Source organism: Scylla paramamosain, chromosome 7, assembly GCF_035594125.1.
Source record: "Scylla paramamosain isolate STU-SP2022 chromosome 7, ASM3559412v1, whole genome shotgun sequence".
Taxonomy (NCBI): Eukaryota; Metazoa; Arthropoda; class Malacostraca; order Decapoda; family Portunidae; genus Scylla; species Scylla paramamosain.
In genome coordinates, this window is record NC_087157.1 from 2,170,001 (window position 1) to 2,185,000 (window position 15,000).

Here is a 15,000-nt window from a genome sequence, read left to right on the forward strand (position 1 = left end):
TATACAAGAGTGATAATGCATGTATGTGTTCCTGCTTCACAGTACCGAAGGGTCCCATAGCATGCATGTACAGCTGTGTGTGTGTGTGTGTGTATGTGTGTGTGTGTGTGTGTGTGTAATTGGTATTATCACTTTCTCTATATTCATAAATTGAAATAATCGATAAATCAACCGCCATATCCATGTACGTGTTAGCCTTGACTACATCTACAATTGCCTCAACATTTCCACTGCCAGTGCTAAACAACAAACTTATGGAAGCACCCGAGCATCGAGCCACCAGAGGTAATATGCATTATGTTCTGACGTCACGCACCGCCCTTTGGCAGTCTCGGGGATTCGATTTGTCTGCTGCCCTCAGTTTCTCTTGTTCTTGTTCCAGGGATGCGTTCACCTTATCGTTCCAGCCGCGAGCTCTTTCCCATTGTTTTTTGTTTTTTTTATAGAGAAGAAAGCTACTTCTGGCTGATGGAATCCTCATGGAACTCACTCCTTCAGGCTGTTCATTCCAGCTGTGGAGCGAACCAGTAGAGTCTATTGCTGAAGTAAGCAATGTCGAATTAGAAAATACACACATGCGGGGAGACGGTGGCAGGGAGACGGCATTACACTGGAGACCTCACCAAGTCTCAAGATGACTTATCTTTGGGAGTCAGTTTATAGAATTATGGAGAATACACGCCACCACAAGCGTAAACTTCAATACTGAACACTGGGAAGCCTGGGCTATACAGTATGTTATTGTTATCCTGATCTTCCGCTGCCTCCCCAGACGCGGTGCCGGAAGCCTCATGATGCTCCTCAGGCTACTCATAACACCTCCGGAAATGAGCCGTGGGGGGCGCCGCGTCCTGGCTGACACACGCGCCGAGCGTGGTGCTGTTGACCTGGGTTACCTCTGTGTTGCACCATTCCTACAGTGTGTGTGTGTGTGTGTGTGTGTGTGTGTGTGTGAAATCGCTACAAGATACCAGAAATGGTCTCCACCATATCTTAGGAGGTGAAAATAAACCAAAGTACGCAGCGAAAAAGTGCGAGCGCGGCCGCGGACACACACACACACACACACAGTGAGTGGTGTGCCTACAAGGCAGTGCTTGCTGTATACGTGTAGGTTGTAGTATATATATTATGAAATTAAATTTTATAGATTATTTATTAGAAACTTTCTAGGTTGTACATTTTTCCTGATCACTTGATGAATGACACAAACTCCAGATGATTTTGGTTGTTTTCACGTTTGTAAATTAGCTAGTCGTGTTAGGAAGGAAAGGTAATCAAATCATTACTTAGAGTAAAATTCGTGAGTGAACGATGTGAATCGCTGGCGGAGAATTTCTTTTAGAGAATGATTCTGTCGTGCCGGCTCATCTACTGGAAATGTGATGATGGTGATAGTAAGGAGGAGGAGGAGGAGGAAGCGTACAATTTATAAAGGTATTTTTTCTTTTCTGATTTCATTGATTACTGGAAAAATGCTATGAGTTTTTTAGTTTGTCTTCTGTTCTTTAACAGATGAGACTTATGAGATCCCTTGATATTCCATTAAAGGTGCTTATTTCAGTGAAATGATTAACAGTAAATCGAACATAAAACGGAAAAAAAAAGCCATCGCTTCATTTATTTGGTAAATTATGTAGCAGGTGATGCTTAGGCAAACCATTCACCGCCTGTATTGTTCACTCCAGCGCTGACAACTCACCCCCAGTGTTTGGTTCCCGCAGGTGTGGCGGCACTCTTGGTATGGATGAGAGTGCCTCGGGTCGCGCAGACCGGAACGCCGAGTGTCTGGAGGACGTTATGGAAACAGACATGGATAATTACTACTACTGCGACGACACAGATCTTGGGACGGAGGGCTTCAGTCTAGGAAGCTTCGACGGGCAGGGCAGCGGGCGGAGACTCACTCGGCGGGAGGAGGCAAGGGCGCTGGGTATGACCTCCCCGTACATCTTCCCGCCCAGAGCTCCCCAAGACTTACCTGCCAAACGGAAAAGGAACCCAAGTCTGAAGGAGGCTGCGGCAATCACGGCCATCACGGTGTCCTCAGGATCACAGGAGTCCAGCGCCCCGCCCTTGCAGAGTCCAAACCCCCAACGCAGCCCCGGCATTGTGCTGGGCGTAGAGGAACCCAAACCCAGCTCCCCTGGCGTCACCTTCTCCGACACGCCGTCCGTCCTGCCTGAGAGCTCCAGGAACGGGCGTGCAGGTAAGAATGCCGTAGTTTCCCCCTTTATTGATTACGTTTTCTTTGAGATTTTCAGCCCAGCCTTATTATTTTGCCTGCTTGAGGCACGCTTGTAATCGCTTCCCAGACGGCTGAGCTACTATACTGCTGCTGCTGCTGCTGCTGCTGCTGCTGCTGCTGCTGCGACGCTCTCCCATTTGAGATTGTGTTGCTGCTGCGGTCTATAGGATGCTTGAATTTACTCTACTTTTTCATCTTTACTCCTAAATTTAAAGTGCCACCACTGATTTACTATTACAAGTTATTGTCTACGAAGTCTTCCTTTCTCTGTGTTGGTTTGCTCTAAACGTTAACACAGGAACGCAGCTAACGTGTTTCAAGGTGTCATTGTCGTCGTCTCCACTGTGTATGTTATATTAGTGTCCGTTGCTATCTAGATGACTGTTTTCTTTACATCAAAGCTCATTTTCTTTCCCTAGACTTAACGTAAACTCTTGTAGATTCTCGCCTCAGTCACACCAACAAGACAGTAAGGCAGTCCTCATTGTAAGATGAAAAGTTAATTCGGCTAAGAGTTTAAGAGTTGTTTAAATAAGGAAAATTTAACGCAGTTTTTCTGTATTTATTTCAGAAAAGCGCCCAAGTATATTTACTCTGAGTAAGTTGACGGCTTGAGAATAGCTTAGTCCCCGTCACCAGTCCTAGAACAGCCCGCGCACTCTGTCTGCCCAGGGAATGTTATAGATAAATGTTTGTTGAGAACATTGTGAGCCTCGTAATGCATTAACAGGACCATAGTAGCGGAGCGACCAGCTGGAGGCGGACCAGCCCACCACTGTCTGGCTCTCCTCCACGGTTGCCTGTTACCGTAACCCCTGTCTTGTTTGATTTCATCTTTTACTGTTGCTGTTGCTTCATTTTTTATATACTGCAAGTGGCCCCTGTTCCTTCCTCCTCAAGTTTATCCTCTGTGTCCTCGTGATTTTTGTTTTAATTGATTTTATATTTGTAGCGTAGCGGCAGACAGCCGAGGAAGTTAAAGGGATACAGGGACTGTCTCCTGTAGTGGCTCTAGGAGGCGAGGGAGGCAGGCAGGAAGTAGTAATCTGACTTGATTTTTTTTTTTTTTTTTTTTTTACAGTACAGTGCTCACGCATGACAGTAGACTGTAGAAGAATCTGTATGTGTGTGCGTATGTGTGTGGTTATTGATCATGAATGGTTTGTTATCCTGTCCGTTCCTTTGCATGCCAGTTAAGAGTGTTGATGTGGCGGGTGCCTTCAGGGCTTGGCGTGCGCTCCTCTTTAAGAATCTTTGCTGCCTCATCGAGGATCTGATAGCCAGGCTTCGCGGGAGATCGATAAACTTGAGAAATGCTCCACCTGACGGCGGCGGCACGAGTGTTTAGCGGCAGGCGCTGCTCAGCGGAGCGCACTGCTGGAGCACACTTACTGAGAGCAGCTGGATAAAGGAACTAAAGCAATTAACTGTAGGATTCAAGTTGTAATGAAACCAACTATGAATTATCTGTCATTTCTAGTCTCGACAAACATTTTGAATTTCTGAAGTAAGCCTGTGCATGAATTATCGTAACAATACGCCAGTTTAAGAGTACAAATAATCATAACAAACAACTTCATTACACTATTTTGTCGTCGTCTTTAAAGCGAATTTTCCATATTATAGCACAGCCATCGGTTGAACAGCATTTCTAGTATTAACAAATGGCGGACTCTGAGCCTGGAAACAGGAAATGGTCGTGCAAAGAAAAGGCAATGGAATGAGTGCACGAGTATGTCACAGTAACCATTTCACTTGTGGTCGGACCATCGGCTTCGATAACTCTTGTGTATCAGCTGGGAATGTGTCCTGACTCACCCAAGGAACCAAATGCAATTAGTTGTTTCCATTTCATCAAATTCTTTTCAGCCTGAGAGAGAGAGAGAGAGAGAGAGAGAGAGAGAGAGAGAGAGAGAGAGAGAGAGAGAGAGAGAGAGAACAAGCTCATTACCGCAGTGAACACCCGCGTCACGAACCAGCCTGGCGCCCAAAAGCCACTTCAATCCCTGCTTTCAGACCTCCGAAACGTGAACTCTGAGTATTTATTTTGATTCAGAGTACTAAACTTCTTTGGTTGCGTTATGATATAGGCGTAGGTCACGACAGAGCGTTCTAGTGGCCTACGTAATGATATACAACTAATAATATTCGAATGAAGCACCATGAGTCACTTCCCTTGGTAACGCCGCCAAGAGTCCACTAGTTTAAACATTTCTATTCCCCTTCATGACTGAGAGAGGCATCACATCTTACAACAGCAGCAAAAGGAGTGATGTCACATAATAGCCCGACATGTGAGACTGGTTCGACTACACGTTTTGTAATGACAGTCACAAGTGTTTCGGTACGTGTTTCATGCGTCTCTGCTTCTGTGCGTGAGTTAGCCGGGCCTCCAGGAATGCCGGCAGAGAAGTCTAGTCTCGCCTCCCTTTGCTTGTAGTTCATTAGGAAACCCCGAGTGTTCATCTCCTTCCCAGTGTCTTTTGTATACCATTAGTTACGATACCAAACGTTAATACCAGTAGAGAACACCTTGAGAGAGAGAGAGAGAGAGAAAGAGAAAGAGAAAGAGAGAGAGAGGGGTTGGGTGGAGGGTCAATTGTGTGCTGGTGCTTCAGTGAGTGAGCTGAACTGAAGCCGTGGCTGGGATTCGACGCTTCGCCTTCAGTACACCGAAGCACCGCAAGGATAATCGAACATGAAAATACTGGTTCGAGAAAGAAAGGGAGAGAGAGAGAGAGAGAGAGTCGCTCAGTCGGCTATGTCTGGTTGTCGGTGCTGTTCCTGTGTTGGACATTTACAAGCGTGTGTACATGTTTGCTGAGAAGACTGAGCTACCGTCACGCTGACTTGTCGTGACTGTCATAGGTGCTGCGGTAGGTAGAGGCAACGTTTTCGTGAATGTTCCAGAAGAGAGGTGTGTTGATCAACCGCGGTGTGGATGTCACGGTGTAGAAGGATTTGAAGTAGCTGCAATACCAACAATCTTTTATATAATGTGGAAATCGTGTCAGCATGTAAGTAAAAAGAACTTCGCTAGCCTGATAGTTGTGTGTGTGTGGGTGTTGCAGGCGGCCTGGTGTCCTCGGTGATGGAGGCACGCACGCTTTGGGAAGGACGCTACGCCATGAAGGAGAGAAAAACCGTCAAGACGACATTTCAGGGACGCGTCTACAACTTCCTGGAAAGACCCACGGGATGGAAATGTTTTCTCTACCACTTCTCTGTGTAAGTACCCAATCACATCCCTTCCTTCATTCCCTCCTGCTGGTGTAATGCACGTGTTTCCGAGTCGTCAGGAGGCAGGTGAGTCAATCCTTAACTGCCTCATGCTTGGCGAATTGTTACTGTGAAATGTGTTGTGTTTTGTGCCGAGTTGAGATGTACGCCTGCAGAAAGGTAGGGAAGCGAATGTGTGTGTGGGTAGCGGTAAGTAATCATTCATTGCCTTACAGAACGAAACTATTTTTCTGATTGGCTTTAGTTTTCAATGTATCGGGTATCCGTTTCTCTCTCTAATCACCTTTTATCTTTATTTCCTTGTGGTGGCTGGGAGGAGAGGAGGAGCGAACCCTGCCTCCCCACCGCGTTTCTATTTTCTTGTAAACAATCTCATGTCTATGACGGCTTTGTTAGATTATGGTCTTACCTTAATCCTTAGAGTCACTATCTACGGCTAACCGCACTACAAACATGGTAATTGCATATGGTAATTACAAAGAAGTCGATTTCGGGGTTATTATCCAGTTTGCATCTAATATATTGGGGATTCAAGGCCATCGAAATGCAGGAATGCCGTTTGCTACTGTACTACACGGTGTGCCCAAGGACTTCCATTTGTGTGTGAACTGTTTCGTATCCGATGCTTCGACTTCGTGTGTCGCTGCTTCATATTTTGTGGTTGACGTTGAGGTTTGTTGTCCACTTTCTGTTTCATATTCATTGTTTTGTATCCGACATTTTAGGTCTCAAGTCCATACAGAGAGGCTGAAAATCCGTAGCTTTTCCCCTATTTCACCTCCGCCGCTCTCATACAGCCCTCCATCTCGCATTCCTTCCATCTATCCATTCCACTTTCTTACTTTCAAATTCACCGAACATGTATTTCTTTTTTCACAGCGACATCTTTGTGCATCTTGCATTATGTAAGAGCGTTGCTAGCCCTAATGTTGCTCTACCTTTAAAGAAGACTTGTGGTGTATTTCCTCCTGAGAAGTATGTCCGACACGGCAAACTGTGATAGTGAGATGGGTAATGGTGAGATTATAAATGTTTTCGACTTGATTTCCCTCTTAAGACATACACAGCCAATGCGTATTTCACTTAGTTATAGAAGAACTTCGATGTTCAAGCTAAGTTAGGTTTGGGTTGCTAATCAGTTGTTATCGTTTAGTATTCAACATCATGGCTAGCACCAGGCCTGGTTGCTGGCTCTGAGTGATACTGCCTAGCCGCCTCGGGAGCCATTCCAGCGGTGACCTGTAACCTACGACCACTTGACATACTGCATAGGGCTGTCGCGTCGCCCTTCAATACCTTGCCGTCGTCGTGGTTAAGTCATCGCCGTGTTTATCCTCGTAGCGATGACCTTTCACCCTATAACGCTGACCTGCCGCCCGATTCCTCCATGGCGCGCCGTCACCAATTTAGTCCTGACAGCCCCGCACCCTCCTGCTGACCTGCCCACGCCCCGCCGACCTGACGAGTTTTAAGGTGAAGATCATAAAGGGGCCGTCGGGAAAGGTCAGGATGTAAGTGAGGGTACAGGTCACTGAAGGTCATCTAATTTATGTATTGAGGGCAAGGCACAAACACACCTTAGTCTTGTGTCACCTGCTTGCCAGCCCTCATTTAGTCCCGCCCCTTGTATCTGGTGGAGGGAGGAAAGGAGAGTGTGTGTGTGTGTGTGTGTGTGTGTGTGTGTGTGTGTGTGTGTGTGTGTTCGAAGCGCGATAGACTATAAAAAAGTCATTAGAAAGGCCAAAGATAAAACAAGAGAGTGGCAAGAAAAACAGCCGTTTGAAAAATAAATTGATTGTCCAGTAAATCCAACAAAGTAAGGTGAAGTGGAGGGGCTCTAGTGTTGACAGCGCTGCGAGTCAACTATGAGTGCTTGGCGGCAAAGGAACTCCACTCATCCTTCCCACTTCCAGTCCCTCCTCTCGTGCCTCCACTGCCCTCCCCTTGACTCCTCATCCATCTCCTCATCCACCTTCTCATCCTTCTCCTCCGCATCACTATCCGGCCGGATCTCATTAATTCGCCCTCACCGCCTCTGCCCTCCCCGCTTCTCTTTTTAAGTCTCCCTTCCCCGCTGTGCATGATCTCCCTTATTTCCTTGCCCATCTATCTCTTCTTCCTCCTTTTTTCCTTCCCTCCCTCCACTCCCTGCCTCTGCCTCGCCCAGCCACAGCCTCCCCAATGAATATTTCAAACACACCCAAAATAAGTTCCCGCTGCAGCTTTTCCCACATTTTTCCCACCTACCTGTCCCTTTGCTTCCAGTGTTTTCGCCCCTTTGTCCTCTTGTTTCTAGCTGCCAACCTTTCTGTCTCTGTGCATCTATCGGCCCTTTCCTATTTAGTCTGTTCTCTTTCTGACCTCCTCCTCCCCACTCAGGCCACAGCCCACTCTCTCAGCAGCTACGATCGGCACACCGCTGCCTGAGCCCGCTGCGACGCAACACATTTAATTAGCGGTATGATCGCTATGCAGAAAAAATAAAGAAAGAAAAGTTCTCAATCCGTGGGCGACTTGAAAGCACCTTTATGACACACACACACACACACACACACACACACACACACACACACACACACACACACATCAAATACAGGCCTTGAGTTGCCGAAAATTAATATGACTCGTGCAGGACTGCTCTTTGTACTGAACGCATTTTTGTGTTGGTGTTTAGTGAGGGAATTAATAGTTGTGGCGCTGGCTATTACGGGGCTGTTTGTGGTGCTGTCCCCGCCAAGACGTAGATGTGTGCTGATCTGATTCTCAGGGAGAGTGTGACCGCCCCTCCTCCCTCAAGTGTTTCATATGGCAGTGTTTCTTCCGAGGATGCGAAATGATGCCCCTGGAACGTAAATGCAGCTAAAATTTCTGACATGACATCAAAGGCGCCAGCCCTGATCACAGAAACTGATTTGATTACTGTGCACTTGTATAAAAGATAAATAATAATGACTTGCTATTTTGTCTAAAGCGAAAAGTGTTTTTCATGTTTCAAGAGGAAATATAAAATGCACTGCTGGTCTGATTATACCTTCCTATGTGTGTCACGACAAGGTAAGAATGATGTAGGTAATTTTCTAAAGTAAAACCATCGCCAGAACATGCATGAAAAATTTGAGAGAGAGAGAGAGAGAGAGAGAGAGAGAGAGAGAGAGAGAGAGAGAGAGAGAGAGAGAGAGAGAGAGAGACGCCATAAAGGAGAATGTGAATGTGAATGGAGGATACAAAGGATGTAATTAGATAATGGACTTTGGGAAGGGGGAGCAGATAGAGAGGAAAGGGAAGGCAGGCGCCTAATGTAATATATAAAATATGTCACTTCGTGGTGTGCGGGAGCTGCCAGTTCGTGTCTTTTTCAGCGGAGCATTTTGTTACGGAGAGAACAAGAGAGGGTCAGTTTTTTTTAGACTTCTTAATAAACCCTTCCGTAGCAACCATATGGAAAGTTTTGCTCTTCTTTAACCATTTTAAAAAGGTTGTAAGCATTTGCCTTAAATGATCTTCTTGTTGATATGAATTCTGCTCGACGATAAAAAAAAAAAAGTCAACGTTATTTTCCTTATGCATTTGTCCGTTGCGCTGATGCGGTTATGCTCTTATGACGTCCCCTCTACAAGGCGTCACGTGTGCGGTATGGCGGTGTTTGTTTGGTTAGTGTTGCCTCGTGCTGTTATGCTGTGTCGCGCCATTCTGTGTTGTTTCCCTTTGTCACTTTTTTTTTTTTTAATGAGTGACCGTTTTGTAATGATCTCAGTGACCTCGATAATAACAGTTGAGGTGAACAGTTCTGTCGCTGGATCTCTTTCACTGAGTCATGTGCTTCAACATTCCCTTTCATTACAGATTAAACCATTTTTCCGAAAGGAACTGACTTCAGGAAAGACACCAGTGAGCGCATATTATTATTTTTTTTTCATTATCTGTAATTTTAAATATGATAAAAGCTATTCCAGTTAGCTTAGCATAAAGAACTCTAAATAAATCTATTTTCAAAACCAGTGAACTGATCTTTTCCTTGTTAGACTTATTGCGTCATCTTGAAACTTAATTGGAAATAACAAATTTCAGATGACGAAAATTACTATCCTAGCATTCCAGTAACATTTTTGTCAGTTCTTCTCATCCCTGTTGATGGTGACGCGGCACGAGGGACTTGTCTGTGCACTTATGGAGAGCAGCTCTTGAGTGATGAAGAGCCGGTTGTGGTAAATGCTGCTTGTCTTACTAATTCTCGCTTAATTGTATCTAGTCCCTGGCATTTCGTTGCCACTATTACCCTTTCGTTTGTTTCCACTGTATTATTTTTATTGTTACTTCTGTGAACTTAGTATATTCGTGTCTCATCCCTCCCCACCACCTGCGGCCTCCTCACACAACGCCACACTAGTGCGTGCTCTCATTCCAAGCCAAGTTTTCGTCAAGCCATCTCTCTCTCTCTCTCTCTCTCTCTCTCGCCCTTAAGTAATAAATGGGCGTTCTAAGATTAATGTTGCATCAAGAAAAGGAAAGAATAATCATTACAGTAATTTTCCCAGCCTTACCACAGCCACTTCCCTCTGCTCCGTCAGGATTTTTTCACGACTCCCTAAAAGCGGGAAATGAAAGGCCTTAATACCCGCTTCCTTGATACAGGGGAGCGATTTTCAACATTCCTTTTGTCATTTACCCAGCAAGCTTAATAATATCAACTATAATATAAATTCAACCCAGTACATGATGAAAGTATAAAAGGCACAACAAAATTAAGATAAAAACGTATAATTGATGGGGGTACTTTACAAAATACACTTTGATTTAGGATAAGCAAATGCTGAACTATTTCCTTCATTATTAATATACTCTTCCAAAGTTAATATGACAGGAATAAATTAGATGGGTTGATACACAGTAGTACATACATTTTTGGTTCTTTTTAGCGTGTGTCGTCAATCAAGAACAACCGCTTTGCTTAACGATAATGTCTGCCACAACTAGCTCCGTGTCAAATGGCGGTTTGATAAAAAGGACTCAAGAATAAAGAATAACACATGCCTAGCTAAACATCACAGCATCTGGATTATATAAGAGCAAATCAGTCCAGCAGATAAATAAGTTGTATATTATATGAGGGATTCGAAAGACGACAAATTAACGCTCTCACACAACATTGGTGCCAAGGATTTGTGGGGCAAGAAGTCAGCGAACGTAGAGAAGGAACTGAAGTCTTTGCTCGGACACAGTACAGGTAACATGCAGGCTGTCATCATTACTGCTTCTTGCAGGTTATTCACCCACCATTCAAAGGTTAAGGAAACAAATAAGTGCGTGAGTTCAGCTTTGTCTGACGTATTTGTTCCAATTTCCCCGCTAATACCGCGGAAATAAGTGGCTTTACTTTCCAATGACGCAGTTTCCAGTCCCCGTTTTCTATTATCGCGCAAGATTTTCAACGTGAAACCTAAACTAAACTAACGTGAAAGTCATATATATATATTTTTCCCCCTCTAATGACGAAGGTATAACGTACGAGTATTTCAACCTTATATTTCTCTTATTTCTTTGACATATCATACATAATTATCCATCATCTTAAAAATATACCTTAGAATCCAGTTGCGCCATGTTAAGTATACGATTAATTACGTGAAATACACTCTGCTTTATTGTTGAGACTCATCCGTTGACTTAATGGTCCCAAAAACACTTGGCACATGTGGGGCGTAAATGAGACGAAAGGAAAAAGTGGCTTGTCTTGTGTAGCGCTGAAGGTCAAAGGTGAGGACCCTGTTTCTCATTGTCCCCTCCCTTCTTAGCACAGATTAATTCCTTTGATTTTTTTTTTTTTTTTACTCTGTATCTCTCTCTCTCTCTCTCTCTCTCTCTCTCTCTCTCTCTCTCTCTCTCTCTCTCTCTCTCTCTCTCTCTCTCTCTCTCTCTCTCTCTCTCTCTCTTGTCAACAGCACAAATAACGAAAATATGGCATAGAAGAAACACACACACACACACACACACACACACACACACACACACACACACACACACACACACACACACACACACACACACACACACACACACACACACACACACACGCACATAACTACCCTACAATAACACTCACTTCTGTCTCGTCAGCATTTCAATTCGTAATGAGTACGGGCGGTGATAGTGTGTTTCATTATGAGGGACAAGACAAAGTGGGGGTATCCGAATCTAACCACCTTGTCTCTCGCCCATGACTTCCTGCGTTGCCGTTTGTGGATCAGTTGCTGGAGGGAAGATGCAGCTGAATAGACCCCACACCGGCTGCTCCTCTTGAAGTTCGATCTGACGCAGTTGGATTTGTTGCCAAGAGTAATGACCAATGTTTGATGTAGAGGAAGTGCTGGTGATCGATTTCTAGAGCTATTAGTTTTACTAGAGTTACTGTTGTATTACTATATTTATTGTTATTGCTACACCCATTCTTATCCATTACTAGAATTATTTATTTATATGCATATTTTTTTCCATTACAGGGACAATAATTTATGTACAGTACATACCCACACTCTCAGTAAGTAGAGGTATTGACGCGCACACCCAGCGTTTCATCCGCCTCTCCTCCTGTTCCTCAGCTTTCCTCCCTCCCCCCACCCTGTGTTTCGTCGTCTTTGTTATTCTTTGCTGCATGATTACAGTTTGGTTCTCGTGGCCTTGTGGTGCGTAGCTTCACCCGTGGCTGGTTTAGGGGCTTGGGGTATCAGGGTTTGAGATGAGAATAAGATGGTGTCATATTTGTACAGTAGGATTGTGAGGAACGAAGGTAAAAGATATGTAGTAATGTTGCATGTTTTCGTATGTTTTGTTGCAGCGGTGTTGCGTACTGCAGCGTGAAGGCGACGCTCGTGGTGGGTCGATTTGGTTGCGGCGTCAGGTGACAAAGACGCTTAATTAACACCAGTACACAGAGCGCGTCGGGTGTCGTATAGTGATATTGATAAACATTCCGTGTTGTGTTCGGCCCATTTGCTCATTAGATGACAGACATACGCGCTGCAGCCCACCATGGGTCGCAGACAGTGACTGACGCGTTTCCACCTTGACATTTGCAATTAATTACGATGCATATGAACGTTCTTACTTGAAGTTGTGTGTGTCTCGAAATTATTATTAATTTAGCGGACACGAAGAAAAAAATCGTGATACTTTTGTAATGGCAAAGAGTAAAGTTGACTCAATTATATTTTTCTTCGTCCATTTTTTCTTTCAACTGACGTGACAGAAAGGTTGACGTGACAGAAAGGTAGAAAGGTTGACGGGACAGAAAGGTATTTGGGAGGATCATGATCACTTTGGCCTCGTTGGTAGCGCAGGAAAGTGTGCGAGAAGCCTGACAGTCAAAACCATTCCCTTGATAAAAGGTGAATATTTTATGGTTTTAGGAATGGTTTAGTGAATAGGCGATGGTGATAAAGAAATCCTCTATTTTTAGGTTACAGAAGCTTTTAAAAGGCAGTAGATAGTAGTTTTGTTTTCTTTCTTGGATGATAGAAATGGTGGTGATGGAGAGTGCTGAAGAAGTGTAATGGTGAGTTGAGCGTAGTGTGATGACTGTGATTGGTGGATAGTGGAGTGTGGTGGTGAGGCAGACGAGTGTGGTGGTGAGGCAGAGGAGTGTGGTGGTGAGACAGGAGTGTGGTGATGAGACAGGAGTGTGGTGGTGAGGCAGACGAGTGTGGTGGTGAGGCAAACGAGTGTGGTGGTGAGACAGGAGTGTGGTGATGACGCAGAGGAGTGTGGTGGTGAGACAGAGGAGTGTGGTGGTGAGACGAGAGTGTGGTGGTGAGGCAGGAGCGTGGTGTTAGAGTAGTGGAGAGCTAGTGGAGTGTGGTGTGGCAGTGGAGTATGCCTGGGAGGGAGTGTGGCAGGGCCTCGGGCAGGATGTCTTCAGCAGGGGAGGCGCCGCACTCATCGCCGCGCTGGAGGCACTCACACGGCCTACTGCGCCGCTTCTCTCCTTTAAGGCACTTAATATTTTAGCCCTTAAATCCCCGTTCAGATAGTTCCAGTCAAGTCCTTTGTCTTGCCTTGAAGCTTTGCAAGCTGCTGCACCACAAATGGCCAAATCCAGAACAGTGAAGAAGTAATAGAACGTTTGCTGCCACTCAGGACGACGGCAAACACTGTAGTCCATCTGTGACAAGGTGGCCTGTCAGTGACAAAGAAAGTTACTACATGATCATGATTTTGCTGATGATGAAGTTAACAAGCACTGAATGGAAGAAGACGAACGAGTCGTCAATTATTGTACATTGAAGGTACAACTTTAATGGGCTACCTAGGTGGCGCCGAGAGGAACCTGAGGTATGCGTTAGGTGATGGTGACTCCTCGGCCAAATGCCAGGGTGCACGGGCGTCTCTTCATCTCCCCAGCTTCCACAGCCTCGTTACTACGCACCTACTCGACTCTTCCTCCGTTCTGTCACCCTCGTATATTTTTCCCTCAAGAGGCACAGGGACCAGTAGGCTTGGCACCCCTTCCACCACGCGAGTCATAATGAAAGGAGCGGTTATCCTAAGGTGCGAGGCAGAGTGACCTTTCCAGTGAGGGCTACAGAAGAACGACGTAGGAGCTGGAGAAGGGGAGGTTCCCTGTTGTCAGAATTTCAACATATCGCTGATCGCGGCAGAGAAGAGGAGAGCGAGGCGCCTCCAGCCCTCATGTTATCTCCTGCTGAGTATTGGCAAGGAGACCTCCTCCATCGTATGTGATTGAGAGAGAGAGAGAGAGAGAGAGAGAGAGAGAGAGAGAGAGAGAGAGAGAGAGAGAGAGAGAGAGAGAGTTTCTTTCTCCATCAGTCTTGTTTAATTAACTTCACGGGCACTGCGGTCCACTTGTAAAAGTCCCATTAGGTAGTCCGGGTTTCCTTAAAATTTAAGCGTTCGAGAGAGAGAGAGAGAGAGAGAGAGAGAGAGAGAGAGAGAGAGAGAGAGAGAGAGAGAGAGAGAGAGAGAGAGAGAGAGAGAGAGAGAGAGAATGATCCGTAGTACAAAGCTGTATGTTACATATACAGTACGCCGTCATTGCTGGTGGTATCTTAACTATCTTTACTGCTCGTATTAATCATCACCACTGCTGTCACTGCCGCCACCTCCACCTCCGCCGTCACCTCCGCCCACCTCCGGCTGGTCTTTTGTGTATGAAGGACTCTCGCCAGCCCTTAGAAGGCCCTCCAGCCGTCCTCTTGCCACCGTACACCACCTCCCCCCATCCTCTTCTTCCCTGACCTTGTTGAGGTTTGAGGTTACCTTCGGGAGAGGCTCCGTGATACTAACAAGTTTGTAGACACGCTTTTATCTCGACTTTTGGTAGAAATTGATATTATACCATAGATATTCAGTCTTTAATATTAGCCATGTAATGCACTGTAGCTATTTTTGATATGTTGTTCACTGATTGGCTCTCTCGTAACCTTTATGGAAAAGTGTTTTTTAATACAAATTTCCATATATTTTGATGCCCTATGAAAACCGATCCGAGACAAAGGCGA

General features: G+C 45.3%; 1 protein-coding gene across 4 annotated transcripts in view; it reads left to right on the plus strand.

The window, feature by feature from the left end:
* Positions 1 to 15,000, plus strand: part of LOC135101896 (potassium voltage-gated channel subfamily KQT member 1-like) — a 239,177-nt gene that overhangs the window by 76,213 nt on the left and 147,964 nt on the right. Inside the window, exons 1-3 of one of the 4 annotated variants that reach the window (XM_064006209.1) lie at positions 214 to 545; positions 1,725 to 2,209; positions 5,320 to 5,476. In XM_064006209.1, coding sequence (XP_063862279.1) covers positions 1,744 to 2,209; positions 5,320 to 5,476 — 623 coding nt within the window. In that variant the 5' untranslated portion in view covers positions 214 to 545; positions 1,725 to 1,743. Of the gene's footprint in view, positions 1 to 213; positions 546 to 1,541; positions 2,210 to 4,817; positions 5,166 to 5,319; positions 5,477 to 15,000 lie in introns of those variants that run through there. The other 3 variants (XM_064006208.1, XM_064006216.1, XM_064006215.1) reach the window with 3 other exon arrangements.